Source organism: Podarcis raffonei, chromosome 3 (assembly GCF_027172205.1).
Source record: "Podarcis raffonei isolate rPodRaf1 chromosome 3, rPodRaf1.pri, whole genome shotgun sequence".
NCBI lineage: Eukaryota > Metazoa > Chordata > Lepidosauria > Squamata > Lacertidae > Podarcis > Podarcis raffonei.
The window spans coordinates 19,273,815-19,299,710 of NC_070604.1; the positions used below are offsets into that span (position 1 = coordinate 19,273,815).

General features: G+C 43.6%; 1 protein-coding gene across 1 annotated transcript in view; it reads right to left on the minus strand.

Moving 5' to 3' along the window:
* The window catches only part of HAO1 (hydroxyacid oxidase 1), a 43,897-nt gene that overhangs the window by 14,243 nt on the left and 3,758 nt on the right, over nucleotides 1–25,896 (minus strand). Inside the window, exons 2-3 of the mRNA XM_053380726.1 lie at nucleotides 24,532–24,683; nucleotides 2,828–3,083 (exon numbers count right to left, since the gene is read on the minus strand). Of these exons, the coding sequence (XP_053236701.1) occupies nucleotides 2,828–3,083; nucleotides 24,532–24,683 (408 nt within the window). The remainder of the gene's footprint in view (nucleotides 1–2,827; nucleotides 3,084–24,531; nucleotides 24,684–25,896) is intronic.

Below are 25,896 nucleotides of genomic sequence, written 5' to 3' on the forward strand. Positions count from 1 at the left end.
TGTTGTTGTCATTGTTGTTGCTGTTGACGTCATCATCATCAGCATCACCACCATCATCAATCTCAGAACTGTAGGTGTGAGCCCCAAATTGCGCAAAGGATTCCTGTATTGCAGGGGCTGAACCAGATGGTTTTGGGGTGCCTTCCAACGCTACAAATCGATGATTCTATTATGTTAAAACAAAGTACTTCGTCACATGACGTGTAACTAACTCACAGAATTCATTACCATATGAAATTGTGAGAGCCACTGGCTTTAAAAGGACATTAGCCAATGGGTTATTGGCAGCTATTGGGCATGACTGCAAATAGAACCTGCATGTTCAGAGGCAGTACAGTGGTACCTCGGGTTACAGACGCTTCAGGTTACAGACGCTTCAGACTCTGCTAACCCAGATATAGTACCTCGGGTTAAGAACTTTGCTTCAGGATGAGAACAGAAATCGTGCTCCAGTGGTGCGGCTGCAGCAGAAGGCCCCATTAGCTAAAGTGGTGCTTCAGGTTAAGAACAGTTTCAGGTTAAGAATGGACCTCCGGAATAATTAAGTACTTAAACCGATGTACCACTGTATACCTCTGACAACCTGGTGCTGTGGATGTCAAAACTGAGGTGCCCCACGAGGGTGTTTCTCTCATATACCCTCATCGTGGCCGCCTTGTACGCATTTGGCTGGCCATGGCTGAAAGCAGCTTGCTGAACTAGATGGATTCTTCAACTGAGCCAGCGGTGTCTGTTTTGCACTACGGTTCAGGATTTCAGCATCCGGAAACCAGGAGTGGACACCTACCCTCTTTTCTGTTCTGAATGGAGAGGAGATATACAAAGAGTTTCCATCCGTCAGCAAGCATGGTGGGTGCTGATGTAGATGTCTGCCCTTGCGTTGAAACGGGGACATGCTTGGTCCTGTCTAGGGACGCGGGTGGCCAGAAGTGGTTGAGTCCTGCTGGCCACATGACCTGGAAAGCTGTCTGTGGACAAACACCGGCTCCCTTGGCCTGAAAGCAAGATGTGAGCCAGTGTGGTGTAGTGGTTAAGAACGGTAGTCTCGTAATCTGGTGAACCGGGTTCGCGTCTCCGCTCCTCCACATGCAGCTGCTGGGTGACCTTGGGCTAGTCACACTTCTCTGAAGTCTCTCAGCCTCACTCACCTCACAGAGTGTTTGTTGTGGGGGAGGAAGGGAAAGGAGAATGTTAGCTACTTTGAGACTCTTTAGGGTAGTGATAAAGCGGGATATCAAATCCAAACTACTCCAAACCCCATAGCCGCCTTTGACTGGACTTAACCATCCAGGGGTCCTTTACCTTTTCTTTTTTTTTTAACCTTGCTTGGTCCTGTCTCTTTTCCTACATTTTTCAGGAGACACGACATCCGCTTTGTATTACGCAACACTCCACAGAAGCCATTTGGTATTATGCCCTGCACCCATGTCAGCCATTTTGTGACCACTGCCCATGGTGCTCTCTCAAAATTCCAAATGTGCCCACTGTCCCCAAAGTGTTGAGGAGCCAGGGTGGATAAAATTTATTGATTTTAAAAATAAAAATTTTAAAAAATCTGATTTTTAAAAATTTAAATTGGGTTTTTTAATTTAAATTGGATTTTTAAAATAAAATGCTTTGGGAGAAAAAAATCTTTCTAAAGATAGTTTTATATTTAAGTTACATTATAGTCCAAAGGCTATTCATCAGGAAATAAGGTTTTAAATTTTTCATGTGTTCTAAAACTCAGTCTAAGGTTTTTTTTAAAAAAAAATTGTTTAAACACATCAGTTAACAAACATGGATACATACGCTATAATGTTATTGTTTTAGTTAAATAAATTGTTTAAATTGTTATTAAGGAAATGATTATTTTTCTCCTTCCAATAAAGTGCAGCAGAAAAGTTGTCCAAATATAAACAGTTAACTTATCAAACCTCACAATAATTTCATAATTATCCATCAATGTATTTCTAATAGTATAACCAAATCAGTAATTTTTGATATAACTGTAAAAACTACTCTGAAAATTTATTATTCCAAAAATGAAACCTTCATCTGGTTGTAAATATTAAGATTATACCAGCAAGAATGAGTCTTTCTGTAAAATAAAAATAAAAAATGATTTAAATCAAGTCTTACTGAGTAGTGGGACTATGGGACATGGGTAGCACTGTGGGTTAAACCACAGAGCCTAGGACTTGCCGATCAGAAGGTCGGCGGTTTGAATTCCCGCGACAGGGTGAGCTCCCATTGCTCGGTCCCTGCTCCTGCCAACCTAGCAGTTTGAAAGCACATCAGAGTGCAAGTAGATAAATAGGTACCACTCCGGCGGGAAGGTAAACGGCGTTTCCGTGTGCTGCTCTGGTTCGCCAGAAGCGGCTTAGTCATGCTGGCCACATGACCCGGAAGCTGTATGCCGGCTCCCTCGGCCAATAAAGCGAGATGAGCGCCACAACCCCAGAGTCGGTCATGACTGGACCTAATGGTCAGGGGTCCCTTTACCTTTACCTTTTACTCACTAGTGATTTAAATTGATTTGATTTAAATCAAATCCACCCTGTGGGGAGCCCTGGTGTATAGGATCTGAGCACCAAAAGAAGTGAAGAATGCTGGAAGATGACCAAAACCTGTAAGTACCTGTGTTCTTTTAGAATGCAGAAATAAAGAATCAAATCTAGCACACGGGGGGGTGGGGGTGGCACTTTATCTAAATTAATTCAGTATTGGAATGATTGGTATTAATAATTGTATTATAAATTGGTATTGTTATAATGAGGCTATTATTGGATTGTAATTAAAAACTAATAAAAAATATTTTTTATAAGAAACAACAACCTGTAAGTACCTGAGATTCGGGGGAAGCTGAAATTTGTTGCGCACATCATCTAAGCGTTTCCCAAGAAATGGTGTATCTACAGTCACAAAGATGCCTTTGTATCCAGCTTTTTCTGCCCGCTTCACTAAGGACCTGGTGACTTCACGGTCCTTATAGATATAGAGCTGCAACCAACGAATTGTCTCTGGAGCCTCCTGGGCAACTTCTTCTATAGATGTTGTGGACCACGAACTCAGCATCATCCCCGTTCCCATTGATCTGCAAGCTAAAGATCAGGAAGTAAGTGCCTCCCAAATATTTTCAATAATAATAATAATAATAATTTATTAATTGTACCCCGCCCATCTGGCTGGGTTTCCCCAGCCGCTCTGGGCGGCTTCCACAGAGACCAAAAATACACTAAAATGTCACACATTAAAAACTTCCCTGAACAGGGCTGCCTTAAGATGTCTTCTGAATGTCAGGCAGTTGTTTATCGCTTTGATATCTGATGGGAGGGCGTTCCACAGGGCGGGCGCCACTACCGAGAAGGCCCTCTGCCTGGTTCCCTGTAGCTCTGCTTCTCGTAATGAGGGAACCACCAGAAGGCCCTTGGCGCTGGATCTCAGCGTCCGGGATGAACGATGGGGGTGGAGACGCTCCTTCAGGTATACTGGGCCGAGGCCGTTTAGGGCTTTAAAGGTCAGCACCAACACTTTGAATTGCGCTCGGAAACATACTGGGAGCCAATGTAGGTCTTTCAAGACCGGTGTTATGTGGTCTCGGCGGCCGCCCCCAGTCACCAGTCTAGCTGCCGCATTCTGGATTAGTTGTAGTTTCCGGGTCACCTTCAAAGGTAGCCCCACGTAGAGCACAAGTAGTTCAAGACCCTATCAAGAAACTAGGTACTACACATTTATATTACAGGCTGGAAAAAAATCTCTTGAGCTTTCTAATTGCTCTGTTTTCTTTATAGCAGCCAAAAGTGTGAATTTTATCAAATCAGCATTTTCTGAAATTACACGAGAACCAAAACACAGCCACAGTGCATTTCGTCAGCCCATCAAAATTTACAAAAATGCATTTGCTATGGTAAAATATGTATAAAAATGAGTATATGAAAATAATATACAGTTGGGAGAAATTGCTTGCAAAGAATGTGTACGTTAGTCAAAACTGCAGAGAAAAAGACATTTATTGGGAGAAATTCACGCCAAAATGCCGAATAATTTTCATGAAGGTGTTTGTTTAAATGCAAATTTCTGAAGAAACTTGGAAAACTGGATTTAAGATTAGGGAAAATGAGAAACCGAGAGAACAAAATTGACAGATCCTCCCCTCTCTGGTCAGCAGATTGGTTTTCAGTTCATTTTTTAACCATTTACTTAATTTCTCAAATACTGAATCCTCGATGGTTTCAGAATTGGCGTTGGCTGCTTACAACCTACATATTTGTTGCCCTGGCCTTGATTTCAGCACTTACTGGACTTCAGCTACCTTTCTTTGTAAATAAACTGTTATTGTTAACACAGGGTTGTCATGGAGTCCTAAATAAGGGACATGACTTCAGTCATCGATATTCTCCTAAAAAGCATTTTTAAATATTTATGCAAGTTTAAGTCAACTTTTATATTTTGTGCAAGCGTTGGCTGGTGATGAAGCTCCAAACTCCATTTCTCCGATAACAATTGGATCAGCTTTGCCAAGCTCTGATGGTACATCAAGAGCCAGTGTGGTGTAGTGGTTAAGAGCGATAGACTTGTAATCTGGGGAACCGGGTTCGCGTCTCCGCTCCTCCACATGCAGCTGCTGGGTGACCTTGGGCTAGTCACACTTCTCTGAAGTCTCTCGGCCCCACTCACCTCACAGAGTGTTTGTTGTGGGGGAGGAAGGAAAAGGAGAATGTTAGCCGCTTTGAGACTCCTTCGGGTAGTGATAAAGCGGGATATCAAATCCAAACTCTACATTAGGCTGATGGTGGCCAGCTCTACGACATAGCAGAAGTACTTGCTGGACACAGAGCTGATGACTCACAAGTGCTAGAGCTCCTTTGGAACCTTTTTCAAATTCTAGATCTCCATTATACACAGAAGCAGGTAGTTACCAACTCCTTTCCATTCCTGAAAGGCCTAGGATCCAAACATGCAATACCCCTCTTCTGAGAATGCCTGGACAGGTTACTTGATTCCATCTGTGGCTTTCTGTAAGATTATCTGGCTACGCTTAATTAAGTAGATGAGGAAGTGGATCTGAGCACACTTGCACTCCCCTCCACCACATTCCCAATTGTCTCCATCACATTCTTACACGTCCTCCACAACTGACCGTACCATAGCTGTCAACGTTTCCCTTTTCTTGCGAGGAATCCTATTTGGAATAAGGGAATTTCCCTTAAAAAAAGGGAAACGTTGACAGCTATGGACTGTACCCGGAAGCTGACTGAATTCATGGAGGCTTCTTCCCACACACTTCAGAAACAGGGAGTCAACACAAGTTTGGGGTGCTCTATGCCTTCCATGACAAACTGCCAAATGGCTGTTTGGGAGAACGTGACCTATTTGGGAAGCAAGTTCCGACTTATCTTTAACTCCAACCCAACCATGGAACTCAAGGAAACTTAAAAGGTAGATTCCGTCTGCCTCCTTTTAGGGTGCCTTCAAATGTTAATTGTGACATTGGGTCTCCACATTCCTATACGGTTAGCCATATTTATCTGAGGCTTCTCTGAAAAATTCTGTAACCCAAAGTTGGAAAGTCTGTGGTCCTTGGAATCCGATGGCCATCAGCCCAAGAAAACATGGCTTCCCGGGATGGTGGGAGGTGCTTAGTCCCAGAACATCGTGAAGGTCACATGTTCCTCATCCAAAATTTGCAATTCCTGATCCATGGCTGCCTACACTAAGCATAGCAGAAAATGCCCTCAACAAATCTCCCATCCAGATCCTGTGGGATGCTCGTTTGACACAATACATTACAACAGGCATAGGCAAACTTGGCCTCCAGATGTTTTGAGAATACAATTCCCATCATCCCTGACCACTGGTCCTGCTTGCTAAGGATGATGGGAGTTGTAGTCCCAAAACATCTGGAGGGCCGAGTTTGCCTATGCCTGCATTACAACAAGGATGATTAACCTGTCATTGGACTACAAATTCCATCATCCCTGACTATCAACCATGTTGGGACTGATAGGAGTTTGAGTCCAACAGCTTCTGTCATGAATGCTTTAGCTGAGATTCCTGCGTTGTTGGGAGGCGGGGGAGAACTAGAAGATCCTTGGGATCCCTTCCAACTCTACAATTCTATGATTCTATAACAGCTGACGGGCCACAGCTTAGTCACCCTTGCTTTATGTTCTATTCCCTGAATTACCTACAGCGCATTGGGAGAAAGTTTGCACACTTATTAATTATCTAGACACCCTCGCAAGGAATAAGTCAGAAGAACATTTCTAGCTTAGTAGTCACGGAACTGGGTGCCACCAAATGCATGAGTGCTTCTGTGGCTTCTGTGGGGCAAGAGGACACTTGGACCAGAACGTTGTAGGTGGTCTTCTCCACATTTATTTCCATCTTTTATCATCCCAGTCATTCAACTACCCCATTTATTTCAACACTGTTCTCAGTACAGTGGTACCTCAGGTTAAGTACTTAATTTGTTCCAGAGGTCCATTCTTAACCTGAAACTGTTCTTAACCTGAAGCACCACTTTAGCTAATGGGGCCTTCTGCTGCAGCCGCACCACTGGAGCACGATTTCTGTTCTCACCCTGAAGCAAAGTTCTTAACCTGAGGTACTATTTCTGGGTTAGCGGAATCTGTAACCTGAAGCGTATGTAACCTGAAGCGTATGTAACCTGAGGCACCACTGTACCTCCATCATCCCCCCGCAGGGCGGAACTCGTACATTCATTTTAGTGAGTGAGTGAGTGAGTGAGTGAATTAATATATCGCCCTATACCCAGAGGTCTCAGGGCGGTTCACAGAAAAGATGACAATCTACAAAATCAAAGTTAAAAACAATAACGCAATAACACCCCCCCCAATTATTATTAATTTTTACATAAATAGTGTTCATAACTGAACAGAATATGCTGTTTGGGTAAGGTGACTAAAGCTCCAATTAAGGCTTAGAATAAAACCAAACACTTTTTTACTTTAGATGTCATCAATATTATGGTAATTTGCCTTTTATATAATACACTGATTTCTCTGAAACTTTTCAATGTACCAAAGATCACCTAAACAGAAAATAAAAAAATAAGCACTGTGTTATGTATTTACCTACGGTGGTTACCTGAGTGACAGCTTAACATTAAAATGCTTACCTATTGAGAAATACTGTATCTCACTAGACATAGGGTTTTTTGTCCTCAGGATAGCATCACCATTTAGGATACAAATGCATGAACTTCTAGATTATGTACTATATTGCAGGCATAGCAGACTGTCCCAAGTACACTTTAAGCAATATTATTTCATACTGAGATTCTTGTATTGGTCCCTAGTGACTGCCATTATAATAATCCTTTGTGTTGATTGGGATTACTGGGTTTCTATTCAAGGTATTAGAGCTCCACCATGTGGAGCATCTACTTAATCATAGCATATTCTTGCAACTTACTTCACTTCCTAAACAAACCATTCCCCCCAATCTCTCATGCTCTTATTGAGAATTTATGCAGGCTGCTTTATAAAAAAAACCCCACAATGTCCCCATTCCAACATTCACAGAATCCATGTAGCGGTGGCTCCAAGCTGCGGCCCAAACATTTGAAGCCCTCTCCCCATGCGCAACACTCCCACCTGAGTGGAGCAGAACCTCCCAAGGAAATTCCTGAGAGCTCCCTGGGGCAGAGACTCCATGTAATCAAAACAAGATGGGCATATAGGTTGCTTCCAGGTGGCCTGTTTAGTGAGCATTCAGCCAGCTTGTTTGCAAGAGAGATTAGATGGCAGCCTGATTTATTTGCAAGGAGGTCAGTTGGTGTGACGCCACAATTTCCAGTGCATTTTGCCATCACTTTCCTTACTGCAAAAAGTCTTATCTTTTGCATCAGGAAATTTGTTTTGAAACAGCTCCAAACCAGCTTTAATTGTGTAGCCTGAATTTGTCGGGATGTGATTGAGTCCACCTGAAAATAGTGACTGTATAGAAGGAGGTGGGTCCAAGATGGCGACGGCTTAGCAAGCAGGCTTCGGAGCTCCGCAGAGAACAGGAATGTAATTAGCATTGACTGCCACCCAGGGAAGTAATTTTTCCTTTTTTACTTCTCTACTTTTTAACTTACTGAGAGTCTAACAGCACCTTCTCGTCTATGCTACGAGAAACATCCTGGGCAAGTTCTGTGAAGCATCCTGGGCAGGCCGCCAGCTGCTAGCTATTAACCGCCAACTCCCTTCTATACTTTGTCCCTGAAACTCCTGGCAGTCTCCACACAGAGAAGCTCTTAAATTGAACAAACTGAGCACTTTCTATTCTTTTCTCTCTTTTCTGGTTGGGGAAACCTCTCCTTGTTTACTCCCCACGGTGACGCTATGCCTGCTAGTAAACGCCACAGGGATCCAGAAAATGTAGCTCTCTCACTGGTTCCCAAACAATCTAAAATAGAGGACTTTTTTAACAAATCTGCTTTTACAGTTCCAACAAAAAACCGGTTTTCTCCTCTTGAAGATGATTGTGAGTGTGGGGAGAGTATTCAAGGTGAGAGCGTGGAACTGGATCCAGCAATGGGGCAAGCTGATCCTGTGCTCCTCAGAGAGGAAGGAATAACAAGTAGGGAGAGCACCCAATTAACTCTAATTGCAAGAACGGTTGAGCGTATCTTCCAGCAAATTAGAGGTATTGCCTCTCAAATAACCCAGTTATCCAAAGAGGTTCACAGTTTATCAGTTAATAACAAGCAGGCATCAACAGAACACCATAGTACCAAAGGAAATTGGCGACAACAAGAGCAGACCCCTAAGCTCAACATGGAACGTGCAGAGGCTCTTAAAACAAACTCTTCTTATTTAATCTTCCAACCAAAAAAGATCTGCATGACAATTTGTGGAAGGCCAGATCAAACTCCTAGCTGGAAAGGTGCCCGGCGTTCCAAACGACATTTATCAGATTTACTTGGCATTGGACTTACAGAGATCGACCTCGTTAGGACTGAACTCTTGAGTACCACAAATCAAAGCCAAAAAATTATGTTAACTTTTTCCTCTACTAGACTGCCCTCACTAATTCACAAGATTGTCAAGCAGAGGAGTTTTTCCAACCCGGGTATTTCGCAATTCTATTGTTGCACCCTTATGTAAGATGAGGACTGCTGCTTCAGAGGGGCTCGCAAAACCAAAGCCTGGATCCCCAATGGAAGTAATGACATCACAAAAAAACTTGGCTGGTGGGGAGGAAACAGACATGCCTGAGTTGAATCCGCAGGATCATGCCCAACATCAAAATAACCAGGTGAGCCAAAAGGAACAGCCGATTCCTCTAGACAATCATCTTCAGGAATCTGAGCACTCTGTAAATCCTTTGGAAGAGGATTTTCTCAGCTCCTTTAGGAATCTCCCTCAGGAAGAGCAACAAACAGTTATCAAGAGGCTTGATCTTATGAGCCAGACATTGAAAGAGATTAAAGAACCGGAGGCAGAGACTGATAATAGACCCAATGGCCACAACAGAATGATAACTATAGAACCACCGGAGCATTGGACAAAGATGAGATATTTAGAAGAGGAGGAGTCAGGAAATACACCCAAGAAAGCCCCATTGGCAAACAATTTGCAAAGAAAAGGCCCAGTGATTACAAATGTGAGCACTTTATGTACGACGACTGAAATAATCGAACATCTGGATTATTCCACTAGCATTAGCAATAACCTGTTGCCTCAAAAACCGGTAAACTCCGAGAGCACATTGGCCAACAATTGACTAAGAGTAAATCACTGTAAAACAATTAAACTTCTCTCATGGAATGTAACAGGGTGGGCGAACAAGATCCAAGACAGTGATTTCTGTTCTTATCTACAAACACATGATATCATCTTTCTTCAAGAAACCTGGGCAAAAGAGGGCACTATGGTTGAACTACAGGGTTTTACAAGTTACACTCAACCAGCTCTTAAAACAGTAAAGTATGGAAGGCCTAGAGGGGGGCTGGCAGTGCTGGTGTCAACCTCTCTTAATGTATCAATTCAACAGTGTCCCTCGTTGACCACCCCTAATTTTTTAGTGTTGTCCCTTTCTGATAGTTTCCTGAGAAATACTTATTGCATATGTGTGTATATACCTCCAGTAAAGTCTTGTGGGGAACTGAGATCATATTGGGATAAACTTGACCAACTACTCGAAAGCATAGACTCTCTGTCACCTAACCCTCGGTTTATCTTGGGAGGTGACTTTAATGCCCGGATCGGCCTTGTTTCCCCACAAAATACAATATTTTCTGGTCTAAACTTGGAGGACGAACCTGAAATCAGTCAGAGGGCAGCAATGGACACCACCTCTAATCGCGCTGGGAAACATCTTTGTGAACTTATAATAAAGCATAACCTTTTGTTATCCAACGGGCACAGTCAAGGGGATCAAGAGGGTTATTTTACTTTTATCTCCCCCAGAGGATTTACTAGCACCATAGATTATATCCTAACATCTAATAATGTGCCAGTTAACCGAGATACCTTCAGGATAATTCCCAGAGCTGAAAGTGACCACTTTCCACTTGAGTTATCTCTGACATTATTCTTTTCTCCTGCCTTTCCTAAATTATTGGATGAAACAGAATATCTGATACTTGGAAATAGAAGGCTAAAATAGAATGCACAGGTCCAAGAAAAAATGATTCAGATCCTGGATTCCTATGAATTTGCTTTATTAAAGGGGGAAATGTTGTTAGAAACAGGAAACGTAATTGGACTTTATGAGAACATAATCAACCGAATGCGCCCACTGATGACCACAGCTAGTGTGATAAAAAACAAAAAGTTTAAGAGACAGACTTGGTTTGATAAGGAATGTCAGAATAGCAAAAAATCCCTAGCTAGGGTACTTAGAAAATTGAAGTTAAAACAGGATAAGCACAATCTTGCCCTACAAGCTGAGGTAGCCCAGTTACGAAACAACTATAAATTATTACTTAAAAGCAAGAAACAAATATATTATGAACAGTGGAAAGAATTGGGAGATGCAGCACTTCAGAAGGACTCACGGAAATTTTGGCATCTGGTTGCCCAAGGCACAAATGGGCTGGGCTACTCGTTAGAAGCATCTGTCCAAGGAAAGGATTGGGTGACATATTTTACAGAAATATATGGCCCCTGTCCTGACCTACCCCCACTAGTTTACTATACTCAGTTATCAGAACTGCCAGAATGGCCAGACGTCACGCCCAATCAGATTAAGAGGCTAATCGCAAGCCAACTAGCTAATAAAGCTCCAGGAGAAGACATGATCCCAATGGAGATCTATAAGATAAGACCTGATTTCTGGTCACCCATATTTGCAAAATTGTTTTCATACATTAACAGCTCAGGTCGTATACCTGAAGGGTGGAAGTTGAGTATAATTGCCCCAATATATAAAAAGGGCGATAAGAAAAACCCTGCCAATTATAGACCCATTAGTTTGTTAGATGTAGCCTCCAAACTACATGCCAGGCTCCTTCTTGGGAGACTAGAAGAATGGGCAGAAACAAATAAGGTGATATCTGAAGTCCAGGCAGGTTTCCAAAGAGGGAAATCCACATTGGACCAGTGCTTTGTGCTGAACTTTCTGCTATGTAAATACATCCATAATTTGAAGCAAAAATTATATGTTGCTTTTATCGATCTAAAGTCAGCTTTTGATACGGTCCCAAGACACGCATTGTGGCAAAAATTGGAAAAGACAAATATAGACCTCCGTCTATTATTTCTCATCAAAACATTATATACTGACACATCAATACAAGTAAAGGTGGATCTGGCTGGCCATCTCACCACTAGAATTAAGACCACTACTGGAGTCAAACAGGGATGCATTTTGGCACCTTACCTGTTCAATTTTTATATTAATGACATGGTTAAAGAACTGGAGGGCCCACAGTTTGCCCCTGTCACAATTCTCGACCAAAAACTCTCAGTTTTAATGTATGCTGATGACCTAGTACTGGTATCTAGAACCCAGGTGGGCCTGAGACGGCTGCTTGCAAAATTAAGTTCATATTGCATGAGGAATGCTTTATCTATAAACTATGATAAGACGCAGGTCATTGTATTTGGGAAGCGTTCTAAAAAGCATGTTTGGCACCTGGATGAACACATCATAAACCAAGTAAATACGTTTAAATATCTGGGATTGATTTATTCAGAAACGGCATATTGGAATACACAGCTATCCAATATTAAATTGCAAGCCTTTAAATCAGCAAAAGCCATTATGAAATTTGCTGCATGTAAAGGTGGAAATCTGGTCAACCCGGCTCTATCTGTGTATAAAGCAAAAACAATGGCCCAGATTTTATATGGTGCAGAGGTTTGGTGTACCTCAAAGGTCTCCGGTCTGGAACCCCCACAGAATTATTTTTTAAGAGTTCTTTTAGGTTTACCCAAAGACGTGCAATCTGCCATGGTCAGGTTGGAAACTCGCATGTTGAGCATAGAGAGCCAAATAGATAAAAGAATTCTCTGTTACTGGTTTAGAGTTCAACAGATGGATAACACTAGGCTACCAAAAAAATGCCTGATTGAGCTCTCAAATGGATTACCCCTTAAAAACTGGGTACATCATGCTGCTCAACTGATGGGCAAATATGACCTCTCAGTGACTGAGATTAAAGAACTCCCCTTATATTCACAGAAAAATATTTTTAAACGAACCATAAGGGCAGTGGCAACTAAAAACGATCTAAACTCTATGTGCACATCCACATGCGCCCCAATGTATTTTAAACTTAGAGAGGTCAATGAACACATATCTTATTTTAATGAATTGACTTTTGCACAGCTTCGAAAAGCTTTTACAGAGCTACGACTAAATACAATAAGCTCTGCTTATAGAGATGGGAGACATAGAGGCATACCAAAAAACGAACGTGTTTGCATTAGGGGATGTTCTGAAGGAGAGGACCTTATGCATTATATCTTGCACTGTCCGTTATATAATGATGCAAGAAAAAGATTTTTGGTACCTATAATGACAGGGTCCCCTGGCCAGAACCCCCTTGATATGATATCTCCTTGCAGACACAGATAAGTATGTGACCTGGCGGGTAGCACTTTTTGCAACTGCTGCTAGGAAAATTAGAGCAAATTATATAGCCAAGGTAGCCATTAACTGTAAAGGAGATGAATTTATTTGATCCTATCTATCTACCTCAGGCTATGCTCTATCTTTGTAACCAAACTCTGAGTATAAATTGCACATTGTATTAATTGATATTGTTTTTAACATTCGTGACCATGTGATGATTTTAGCTTATGAATTTTATTGTTTAATGTTTTTATTTGTACATCGGGGTACTTTTATAGCTTTGTTTAGAGTACGTAATGTTTTAATAATATAAATGTTTTAAGTCTTTTTTTACCAATTCAGTATATTTTCTTTTAATTGTCAAATAATTCTGTGTACATTGCGGCAGCCTTTGGCTATGTGCAATAAAACTGACTGAGACTGTATAGAAGTGTCCACAATTAGAGACTTTGGGAGAGGGTTCTCACCCGCAAATTATCTGGCTGATTTACAAATACCTAAGTACAGACATTCCTTTACCCTGGCCAGATTTAACGTTCTGCCCTCTGCCCTGCTGCTAGGCAGATATGAGGGCAAACCATATGAGTCACGTGTTTGCCCATGTGGCTCATCGGAAGTGGAAACAAGTCTGCATGTATTGCTGCACTGTAGTTACTACGAGGATCTACGCCTGACCCTTATTGCCCCAGTTCTACAAAAGCTTAAAAATGAACCAGAACTCCAACGTATGAGAGCCTTGGTAGAAGATAAGGTTCCTGAAATTACGATCAATGTTGCCAAATTCTGTGTAGCCGCTATTAGGCGCAGGAAACAAGAGCTTTCCAATGCCAATATGCAGGCGAAGGCAAATACTTAATTTTATTTATGCTGTCTAATTTTAAATTGCTGTTATGGCCTAATCTGTATTGAAATTGTCCTATGTTTTTTCCGGTGTTATGCTTTGCTGACTAGCTGTACGAGTTAATCTGGTCTGTGACCGTTTAATAAAATTTGATTTGTATAGAAGTGCCCTTGAGAGGAGCCATTGCTACGTGAATATTTAGAATGGATTCTGTTAGTTCTTCTATAGAAATATATATTATTGCATCTCCTCTGAGGGATCTGCTGTCTACTTTTAGAAAATAAAGCAAATATAGTCATCCTTGGTTCTCGAACGTAATCCGTTCCAGAAGTCCGTTCAACTTCCGAAAACGTTCGAAAACCAAGGCGCAGCTTCCAATTGGCTGCAGCAACTTCCTGCACTTCATCGAAAGCCGTGGAAGCCGCAATGGACGTTCGGCTTCCAAAGAACATTTGAAAACCGGAACACTTACTTCCAGGTTTTCGGCATTCAGGAGCCAAAACGTATGAATACCAAGGTGTTTGAAAACCAAGGTACAACTGTGTTGTTGTTGTTGTTTAGTTGTTTAGTCGTGTCTGACTCTTTGTGACCCCATGGACCAGAGCACGCCAGGCACTTCTGCCTTCCACTGCCTCCCGCAGTTTGGTCAAACTCATGCTGGTAGCTTCGAGAACACTGTCCAGCCATCTCGTCCTGTCGTCCCCTTCTCCTTGTGCCCTCAGTCTTTCCCAACATCAGGGTCTTTTCCAGGGAGTCTTCTCTTCTCATGAGGAGGCCAAAGTACTGGAGCATCAGCTTCACAATCTGTCCCTCCAGTGAGCACCCAGGGCTGATTTCCTTAAGAATGGAGAGGTTTGATCTTCTTGCAGTCCATGGGACTCTCAAGACTCCAGCACCATAATTCAAAAGCATCAATTCTTCAGTGATCAGCCTTCTTTATGGTCCAGCTCTCACTTCCATACATCACTACTGGGAAAACCATAGCTTTTACTATACGGACCTTTGTTGGCAAGGTGATGTCTCTACTTTTTAAGATGCTGTCTAAGTTTGTTTTGGTTTGTAGATTCATCATAATTCTTCATTACTATCACCCGAAAGCAGCTCAACACTGCCATCCGGGAACTTCCCATTGCACAGAAGTTGAGAACCTGTAACAACACGATTGTGCTCCTTCTCTCTCCATCTGTAAACTTTACCTCCATCAGGTTTCAGCTCCTTCTAAAAAGCATCCTCTCAAAATGACCACAATGTCAACTTGAAAGCAACATCTCAAACCAGGTTGACCACTAGAGGGAGCTGGCTTGTCAGGCACTTGAAATTTCTTGCCCTCAAAAAGGAGTGGATGTTCTGTGTCAATAGATTCCTGTGATGTGAGCAGTCAAGTGAAGCGGGGAAAGCTAAGAGAATATTATCCCCAAGTACCTTTAAGAATGTGTAAGATGTAAACTGAGGCCAAAACTGACAGCACACTACTCAGAGTGACAGACACACTGGTACTGAGGCCTTTTGCCAAGTTTCCTTCCAGGTAGGACTTTAAAAAAAGAATGAACGGGGAAACTCATCAAATTCTTCATAACCAACAAACATCTGTAACCAGATGACCAAGTCCACAGGTCTATGTATGGGCAGTGTAAGAATGAAATGCCTATTTCATAGGATTTTTAAAAAAAAATTCAGAAGCTTTTCCCTACTAAACATAACCACCTTCCTTAAAATAAACGAGAACTATAAACTACCTTTCTCACATAAACACAACTTTTAAATATGATGCTATGCTCACAGTCACAGAAACTTAAATATCCTGTCCCTCCTCACTTGAAAGCATTAGGGGGATGGTTATGGTGAGCAATCCATTCTGGGTTGCAGGAAGCAGTTCCTTTGACAGGCAAGAGCTGTGTTGCATCCCTACACCATTGGCCCTGTTGGGTGGAACTGATGGAAGCTGTGCTCCAACAATATCCGCCAAGCTAGCCTCCACGCAATCCAATTCTAATACAGTGGTACCTTGGGTTACATACGTGTAATGGTTATGGGGTTGCTTGTGCGTAAGTTGCCGCCACTCCTGGCTAGGTGGCCTGGTTAAAACTTTCCTGGCTGGACAGCCCCTCACTTCGTGGCTGTTCAGTCACTGGCAGAATCCGACAGTGGGCGTTTCTTCAACCTTTTCCAACATAAAAGTTGTTTGACACCCAGTCTCCTCCTACTCTCCCTGCGTGGAAGTCTTCTGCGCAGGGTGGGCGTGGGTAGCAGAGGACCTGTGCTCTCTCCGCTGGTGTCCAGTGAAGAGTCTCTGAGCCTGCTCTCCGCTTCCCCCATTGGCCCCCCTCCATCCCTGGTGTCGCGCTGATTTTCTTCCCCAACAGGAGACCTGCCTCTCTCCCTACTTGGCCCCTCTCCAGCATCGTCGTGGAGCCCCTCCTCCTCCTCTCGTTCCGATGGCAGTTCCCTGACATCCATCTCCCCCCCAGAACCCCCTCCACCCCCGGCCCGACCTCTGGATCCAACTTCGTCCCTGTCCTCGGCCGACAATGCGGGAAATCCTCGGAAGGAGCTGTCGCCATCCTCAGAGGATTCAAAACCCGCTTCCCACCCTCTCTGATCTCTCCTCGCGGGGTGGGCCTCCCAGTCTGAATCCTCCCTCTCCGACGCTTCTCCTCCCTCCTCTTCGGAGTCAGGAAAACCCTCGAACTCCTCCTCGTCGTCGGTGGTGCCAAATTGCTCCTCCCGGAATCTTGCTGGTGGTTTTGGTTTGCGTGGGAACTGACTGTGGAACTCTTCCACTAGATACCTGTCATTGATTGCCTCCGCGGGAACCCACGTGTCTTCAGACCGGGGTTCCCCCTCCCAAGCGACCAAGTACTCTACCTTGCGCCCCCGCCACCTGGAATCGAGTATTTCCGTGGCTTGGTTGTGGTGTTCTTTCTCCTCTACTTGTGGGTGTGTGGTGACTTCTCCCTCCCGTCCCGGGAATTCCCGCCCCTCCCTGTATGGAGAGAGTAGGAATCTATGGAACACCGGGTGTAACTTCATGCTGTCAAGCAGCTTGAGCCTAAATGCCACGGGGTTCACCTGCTGTGTTACCTCAAAAGGTCCCAGTCGCCTCGGCTGCAACTTCTTGCACCCTCCCTTAAAGGGTAACCCTCAGGTTGACAACCACACCCGGTCCCCCACCCGTATGGTCTCCCCTTCCCGACGGTGCTTGTCTGCCTGCCTCTTGTAAATTTCTTTGGCCCTCTCCAAATTATCTGGAGTTGCTGGTGCAAGGCCTCCATTTCTTCCACAAACTGCTCTGCTGCGGGTACGCTCCACCCTTCCTCCCCTCTCCCCGGGAAGGCCCTGGGGTGACACCCATAATTGGCCATGAACGGGCTCATTCCCGTGGACACGTGTTCAGCGTTATTGTATGCAAATTCAGCCAGTGCTAGTTTCTCTACCCAATCATTCTGTCTCTCGCTGACGTAGCAGCGTAGGTATTGCTAGAATGTACTGTTCGCTCGTTCTGCTTGTCCGTTGGTTTCCGGGTGTCTCGCCGTCGAGAACCCCACCTCGACCTGCAGCAAGCTCATTAGCTTTCTCCAGAACCTTGAAGTAAATTGTTTCCCGCGATCTGAAATGACCCTCGAGGGAGCCCCATGCAACCTGAATATGTGATCTACAAACAATCTGGCCGTTTCCTCTGCCGTCACCGCATGCGAGCAAGCTATGAAATGGCACATTTTTGTCAGCAGGTCGACTACTACCATGACTGCTGTCTTCCCTCTTGATTTGGGCAAATCAGTCATAAAATCTATGGAGACCACCTCCCAGGGTCTTCCCGGTGTGGGTAAGGGTTCCAGTAACCCTGCAGGGGCCGCCCTCTCCCCCTTTGCCCTCTGGCAGCGGTTGCACCCCCGTACGTACTCCCATACATCTTCCCTTACCCTTGGCCACCAGAACTGCCTGGTGACAAGCAGCATGGTCTTGTGCTGACCAAAGTGCCCCGCTGTTGGGTTGTTGTGGAGTTGTTTGAGTACCCTTCCCCTCAAGGTCTCCCCCGGTACGTACAGCGCTCCCTTAAAGTACAGTACCCCTTCCTTTTCCTCAAATTCTCCCTGGTTTTCCCTTCCTTCCCATAGTTCCCTGATTTTAGTTTGGGCGAACTCGTCGTCCCTGGTGAGACCGGCCAGTTCTCGTTTCCCAACCAACACTCCCCCACACACCCATCTGTCCTCGGGGAACACGTGTCGGGCTTCCGGCGGTCCCTCTCCTTCCATGTACTCCGGCTTCCGGGAGAGAGCATCAGCTCTAACATTCTCCGCTCCCAGCACATACCGGATCTCGAAGGAAAACTTGGAGAACTCTTGTGCCCATCGAATCTGTCTCTGGTTGAGTACTCGCGCAGTCCTCCAGTACTCCAAGTTCTTGTGATCCGTGCAAACCTGGATCTTGTGCCACGCCCCTATTAACAGATGTCTCCACCGGCGAAACGCTGCATAGATAGCTAGCAGTTCGTGGTCATACACCGTGTAGTTCTGCTCCGACTTGTTCAGCTTCCTCGAGAAAAAGGCGCATGGCCTCCACTCTTGCTGGGTTCCTGGCTGCAAAAGTACGGCTCCTATGGCCCTGTCTGACGCGTCGGACTCTAGCCTCATGGGCTTCTCCAGATCCACGTGCAGGAGTTGCTCTTCCGACGCGAACGCTTTCTTCAGCCTTTCAAAGGATTGCTGGGCCCCTTCCGTCCAGACGAACTTCTTTTTGCTGCTGAGACAGTCTGTGATGGGTGCTGTTAAATGAGCGAAGTTCTTGATGAACTTCCTGTAAAAGTTGCTGAACCCTAGGAACCTCTGCACGTCCTTCCGGGTCTTGGGGGCCTTCCATTCCAGTACCGCCTGCACCTTGCTGGGGTCCATAGCTAGACCCTTGTCTGACAACTTGTACCCCAGAAACTCGACCTCCCTTGTGTGAAATTGGCATTTTTCCAGCTTAACCCACAACTGGTGCTTCTGCAGTCTCTTTAGCACTTCCCTGACGTCTTTGACATGTTGCTTCTCATTGTCAAAATAAATTAAGACGTCGTCCAAGAAGGCTACGCAGTTTTTGTACAGCAGGGACCCCAACACGTGGTGCATGAAACCTTGAAAGCAGGCGGAGCCGGACTGTAATCCGAATGGCATAACTAAGTATTCGAAGGCTCCGAGACTTGCGGTCGGCGCCAGCGATTAATGGCGGGTTCCCTCTGAGCTCCGGAGGGAACCGGCTCCGCGAAGCTTGGGTCTGGCCGCTGCGGCGAAGCGGAGACCCGAAGAAATCACAGGCGGTGAAGCCTGTGAGCTTGGAGACTTGGCGGGCTCCATTTGCGCCCCCCCGACTGCAAATGAGCCTTTTTAAAGGCTTCTGAACGGAGCGGGGGTGAGCGGCGCGGAGCTGAGAGTCGTCTACCCTCTTCGCGGGGTGAAGCCGCAAGCCATTGTCGGAGAGCGCCGATTCCTTTCTGGACAATTGGAACTGAAAGCAACTACCCGTGACTAGGGGCAAGAAGCCAAAATTTTAAAATAACGATTTAAATTTGGTACCGAAACGGGAGAAGTATAAACAGGAAGTCTGCTTCTCCCGGCTTGTAGATAGAGCAAAGCAAAGAGATTGTAAAGCAGTAACTTTGGAAGATGTTTTTTAAAGACCTTAAATCCACCACCAAAAAAGAAGGATCCCCCTCCTCTTAGCAGGGGTGGAGGGGTGAGTTTGGAGCAAAGACAGTGAGAAGTAAAGTTTTACCTGCTGCCTCTAAAATCTGGGAACGGACTGCGTTTGACAGCTGTCAAAGTGCTAAGGGCAAAGAATATTGATACTCTGTGAAAGGATACAACTGCTTTTAGAATGGATTTGGACTTAAAAGTAACTTTTGATTGAAATTGTGTATACCTAAAGAACAAAGGAGAGCTACTAGGACTTTATTTGTTGCAACTGAAATTGGAAGTGTGTCCCCCTAGAGGAGATTATGTTGTAGCAAGCACCAAGCTACTAAACAACTGAGCCTGGAAAATTCCTTTCCAAAACAAAGTGACTAGGCGTGAGACTGACCTTGGACTGTTTATGGGAGTGCTATGGCAGATGAGAAGGGCAAGATAGAACAGACGGAAGAAAAGACGCTCAGGTCTGGTAAACAATACAAAATAGATATTGCTCAGCAGAGAAGGGCCTCAACATCCGGACCAGTAAGTTCAGTAGGAGCTGCGGCTTCACAACTAAGGCCAAAGGTTATGTCATCACAAGATCCATTGGCTCAGGCACTTAGTAAAATTAATGCATCACTGGAAAATCTAGCCAAACAGGTTGCAGAGACAAATAAACAAGTAGCTGAGACCTCAGCAAAAATTGATTTGAACACTACAAGTATAATTGAACTGGGAAAGAAGGTGAACTCTAATACACAGTCTATTGATAAGTTATTGGAGGAATCGGCCTCGACTCGGAAATTAGCTGAGGAAGCGAAGGAGATTGCAACTGCTGTCCAGGAGAAGAAACTTGAGGACCATGACTTGACCTTGTCTATGATCGAACTCCAAGGGAAAGAGAGGAACTTAAGACTCAGGGCAGTACCGGAAAAGGAGAAGGACAATTTGGCGGACTATCTTACAAAGGAATTTACAGACTTCTGGCAAAAAGACCTGGGGAAGGAAGAATTCAAGATAGTGAGTGCATTTAGGATTGGCAGAAGACAAAGAAAGAATAGAGCAAGGGACTGTCTGATAACTTTAAGAACAAAAGAAGAAAGAGATAAAATTTTGAATCTACAGTATCAAAGATCTCTGGAAATTGAAGATTCTTTTGTGGAGATTTTCAGGGATATACCTAAACTTATACTGGATGTTAGGGCCCACTACAGAGATCTGGTGGACCTATTGAAAAGAAATAGAATTCTTTTTAGATGGGAATTCCCCCAAGGCCTATCTTTCAAATTTAAAGGAAAGAAAATAAGAATAAGGACAGTGGATGATAAAGACAAATTTTTTAATGACCTCGAGGAGGATCTACAGAAGGGGGTGGAAGCTGGAGAGGAGCCAACCGCATCAGAAGGAATTCGAGACATAGCAAACTTATCATTTGGACTTCCTGAACCGGGGAAAGATACACCACCGACAGAAGAAGAACAACAACTTGGTGCAGTTGGTGGGAGGAGTAAGTAATTCACTATGGCTCTGCAACTTCTAAGTTGGAATTGTAATGGACTGAATTCCCCTCGAAAGAGAAAAAGTGTTTTTCACATATTAAGAAAAGAACAATTGGATTTGATCTGTCTACAGGAAACACATGTAATGAGGCTACACAGGAAGATGCTTATTAATAAGAGATTGGGACAAGAATTTATTTCATCTGATAAGGTCAAAAAAAGAGGAGTTGTGATATATGCAAAGGAGAAACTTTCACCGAAACAAATTTTTAAGGATGAACAAGGAAGATACTTGGCTATTGAAATTCAACTTCAAGGAGAGAAATTTCTGATTGTACGGGTGTATGCACCGAACGAGGGGAAATCTGAATTTTTTAAGAAGTTGCATGAAGTTCTCCTGGACTACATGGACTATAATATAATTTTAATGGGAGATATGAATGGAGTTGTTTCTACAAATATGGACAAGGCACAAAGACAGGTAATCACTAAAGATGGTAGACTACCAAAGACTTTTTTTGAACTGACTGACAATATGGACCTGATTGACATCTGGAGAACTAAGAACCCCTTAGGGAGAGAGGGAACTTTCTTCTCTGAAGCTAAAATGACCTGGACTAGAATTGACCAAATTTGGATTACTAGAGGAATGGAACCAAAGATAAAAAAAGGTGGAAATCTGCCCTAAAACTTGCTCAGACCATAATGCAGTAAAGAGGGAGATGAAGCAAATGACACCCGGCTCCTTTAGTTGGAGGATGAATGACACTCTATTTAGAGATGAAGAAGTATATAAAAAGGCCCAAAAAACCTTGAGAGATTATTTTGAAATAAATATGACTACTAATGTTGAAAAAAGAGTAATCTGGGATGCCAGTAAAGCTGTGATGAGAGGGTTTCTGATTCAACAGAATGCAAGAAAGAAGAGAAGCCGAAATGAGAAAAAGGATAAAATTCTGGAGAAAATAAAAGAAGGAGAGAAAAAACTGAGAGTAAAGCCAAAGTCACAGGAGATCCTGAAATAAATAAAGTTACTTCAGGTACAATACATGGAATTGATGAACCAGGAAATAGAATGGAAAATTAAACAAATGAGACAGAAGACATTTGAATCAGCAAACAAATGTGGGAAACTACTAGCTTGGCAACTGAAAAAAAGACAAAAATTAAATACAATTACAAATCTGGAAGTGGAAGGAAAAGATATACATAACCCAATTGAGATTAGAAACTGCTTCCAGAAGTATTTTAAACAACTATATGCACAAGGGCCACAGAACGAAATGGACATAGATCGATTCTTGAAGATAAATGGATTACAAAAAATTTCACAAGAAAGTAAACTTATGCTGAACTGTAAAATATCTGACCAGGAGATAGAAGGTGCCATTCAAAATATGCAAGTAGGCAAGTCTCCAGGACTCCACATCACTTTGTGGAGCTCTACCGTTGTGGCATTTCTCAAAGCTCATCTTCTAGGTTTCAGTTAAAAGCCTGCACTGGCATGCTTTCGAACTCCTCAGTTTGCAGGAGCTGGGACAGAGCAACGGGACCTCACCCCATCACAGGGATTCAAAGCGCCAACCTTCTAATCAGCAGGCTCAATGGTTTAGACCACAGCGCCACCCGCGTCCCCATAAAAGCCTCTAATAAGGAAATAAAGATAAAGCATTATATGGACCAAGCTAGTGACAGCTGAATCATAAATTTCAGTGCCCCACTTCCTTCCACTATGAATGCCATTGTTGTCAAGGCCACAAAATAGTATGAATGGGGTACTAAATAATCTTTGATCTGAGATATAATATGCTTATTATTATTATTATTATTATTATTATTATTATTATTATTATTCCTGTCAATCATCTGGTGTCACCAAACGTTTCCTTTGCAGTGTGGGAAGAAAATCCAAGTCAAGCTAAGCTTGAAGTTACAACCTGCCAGCTGATGGGCGGTGACTGTGAGTTCACCAGAATTCCTTGTGCCCCGTTTGGGGCAAGGGTCAACAGCAACTGGGTTTGCCAGAAGGCTCTCTCTCACTGCCAACCAGCTGATTGTGCATTGGCAAAGGGGAGCCTTGCTCTCACTGCCAATCAGGAGTGTGTTTTACAGTTTCCCAACTCTGCATTGATAGGCATATCTCTACCTACTTCACACCTGATGTCACCCATGATTAGGATATTGTTTTGAGATGCCACAAAGTGGGGAAAGCTTTGTTCCTCTTAAAAAACAACAACACACTAGTTCAATCAACTGAAGCTTTTAATTCTAGGTTCACATTTAAACCCCAGATCACTTCTGCCAGAAACAAGTGATTTTGGGAAGGGTCTGAGACACTGCAGGACAAACCAACCACCTTGGCATCAAATTTCATCAATAAAACTCCTATGGGTGTGTTTTTTCACATTTTGATCCAATCTGTGTTCAAATAATAATAATAATAATTTATTATTTATACCCCGCCCATCTGGCTGGGCTTTCCCAGCCACTCTGGGCGGCTTCCAAAAAAATATATTAAAATACTGTACTACATCAAACATTAAAAGCCTCCCTAAACAGGGCCGCCTTCAGATGTCTTCTAAAAGTCTGGTAGTTGTTGTTCTCTTTGACATCTGGTGGGAGGGCGTTCCACAGGGAGGGCGCCACTACCGAGAAGGCCCTCTGCCTGGTTCCCTGTAACTTGGCTTCTCGCAGTGAGAGTGAGCAAAAAGCTAGACGTTTTGCTAAAAAGCAAGAATAGTAGCAGTCCTCTAATTGAAAACTAACGCCTCATTCAAGTCTTGCTCTTGGCACTATTTATATGCCCTGAAGGTACTGATTTTTATGGTTGTTTTGGCTCAGGGTTGTGGATAGAGCAACTAGAAAATCCTCAAGTTTCATTTTCTCAGGGTTCCTGCTTAAACAATGAGAGGCAATTTTGGCCTCGGCCCAGTATACCTGAAGGAGTGTCTCCACTCCCATCGTTCAGCCCGTACACTAAGGTCCAGCTCCGAGGGTGGTTCCGTCACTGCAAGAAGTGAGGTTACAGGAATCAGGCAGAGGGCCTTCTTGGTAGTAGCGTCCGCCCTGTGGAACGCCCTCCCATCAGATGTCAAGGATATAAAGAACTACATAGCTTTTAGAAGACATCTGAAGGCAGCCCTGTTTAGGGAAGTTTTCAATGTTAGATGTTTTATCGTGTTTTTAATATTCTATTGGGAGCCGCCCAGAGTGGCTGGGGAAACCCAGTCAGATGGGCAGGGTATAAGTAATAAATTATCATTAATTATTATTGACAGCTTTATTTATACATCTTCTGATAAGAGGCACTAGAAGTTCTGGGGGTTCCTCCCAACGCCCCAGGAGTCATTTTCAGGATGAATGGGGGAGCACACAGAGGAAGAGGAGGGAAGCCCCACTACACAAATGGAAATCCTTGCACAGGGCGTTCGCTGATGGAGCTCAATAGGGGAATTCCACCCAAGGTTTCTTTAACATTGCTGAGCTCCTTCCTGGGTTATATTATTCACAGCTGGGTTTTCCAACATACCTCTGGCGGTTGCAATTTCTCCATCCGCATGAGCCATGCATTGCATGGCTGTCGCTGCTACACATATTGGCATGCTGAGTTTCTGGCCCAAGATGGAAGTCGACAGGTCCAGAGCAGACACATTCCTCAGCATCCGAGGGTACAGTCTTAACCTAGCACAGATGGAAATGGAGAAGTCAACTTATCAGGCAGACGGGAATCATACTCCAGAGTTTGCACTGCACTTTTTGTCTTTGTTTACTGCTGAGCAAACGCTATCATTTAATGCTCTCACCAGTACGGACTGGAACCAGCTCTTCCTTAACTTTCTTTTTTTTAAAAAAGTTTTTACTTATACTTTTCAAGTTTATACATTTCATTAATTTTACAATCATTTTAACATTTCAAAGTTTGATTTCCCCCCTCTTTGCAGTTCCTTAAATTTATTTTGTTAATATCTTCTGCATATCCAAATTCATTGAATTTGCTCCTACTTCAAATATAAACTCTTATGAAACTGCAGGTTATTACAATAATCCTGCCAATGTTTTCATATGTTTGCAATTTATATGTAAATATGCAATAAACCATTTCCATTATTTTATAAAAAGTTTTTTATCTTGATTTCTTATTCTTCTGGTAAGATTCGCCATTTCTGCATATTCCACAAGTTTTTGTATCCATTCTTCCTTTGCCGGGACTTCCGCTTCTTTCCATTTTGGGGCAAGTAGCAGTCTCCAGGGCCAGATGAACTGCATCCAAGAGTATTAAAAGAACTGGCAGATGTGATCTCAGAACCACTGGCAGTCATCTTTGAGAATTCCTGGAGAACAGGCGAAGTCCCGGCAGACTGGAGGAGGGCAATTGTTGTCCCTATTTTCAAAAAGGGGAAAAGAGAGGACCCAAATAATTACCGCCCAGTCAGTCTGACATCAATACCAGGGAAGATTCTGGAGCAGATCATTAAGCAAACAGTCTGTGAGCACCTAGAAAGGAATGCTGTGATCACCAATAGTCAGCATGGATTCTTGTAAAGAAACTGGTAAAATGCGGTCTTGACTATGCTACCACTCAGTGGATTTGTAACTGGGTGACTGTCCAAACCCAAAGGGTGCTCATCAATGGTTCCTCTTCATCCTGGAGAAGAGTGACTAGTGGGGTGCCACAGGGTTCTGTCTTGGGCCCGGTCTTATTCAACATCTTTATCGACAACTTGGATGATGGACTCAAGGGCATCCTGATCAAATTTGCAGATGACACCAAACTGGGAGGGGTGGCTAACACCCCAAGAGGACAGGATCACACTTCAAAACGACCTTGACAGATTAGAGAACTGGGCCAAAACAAACAAGATGAATTTTAACAGGGAGAAATGTAAAGTATTGC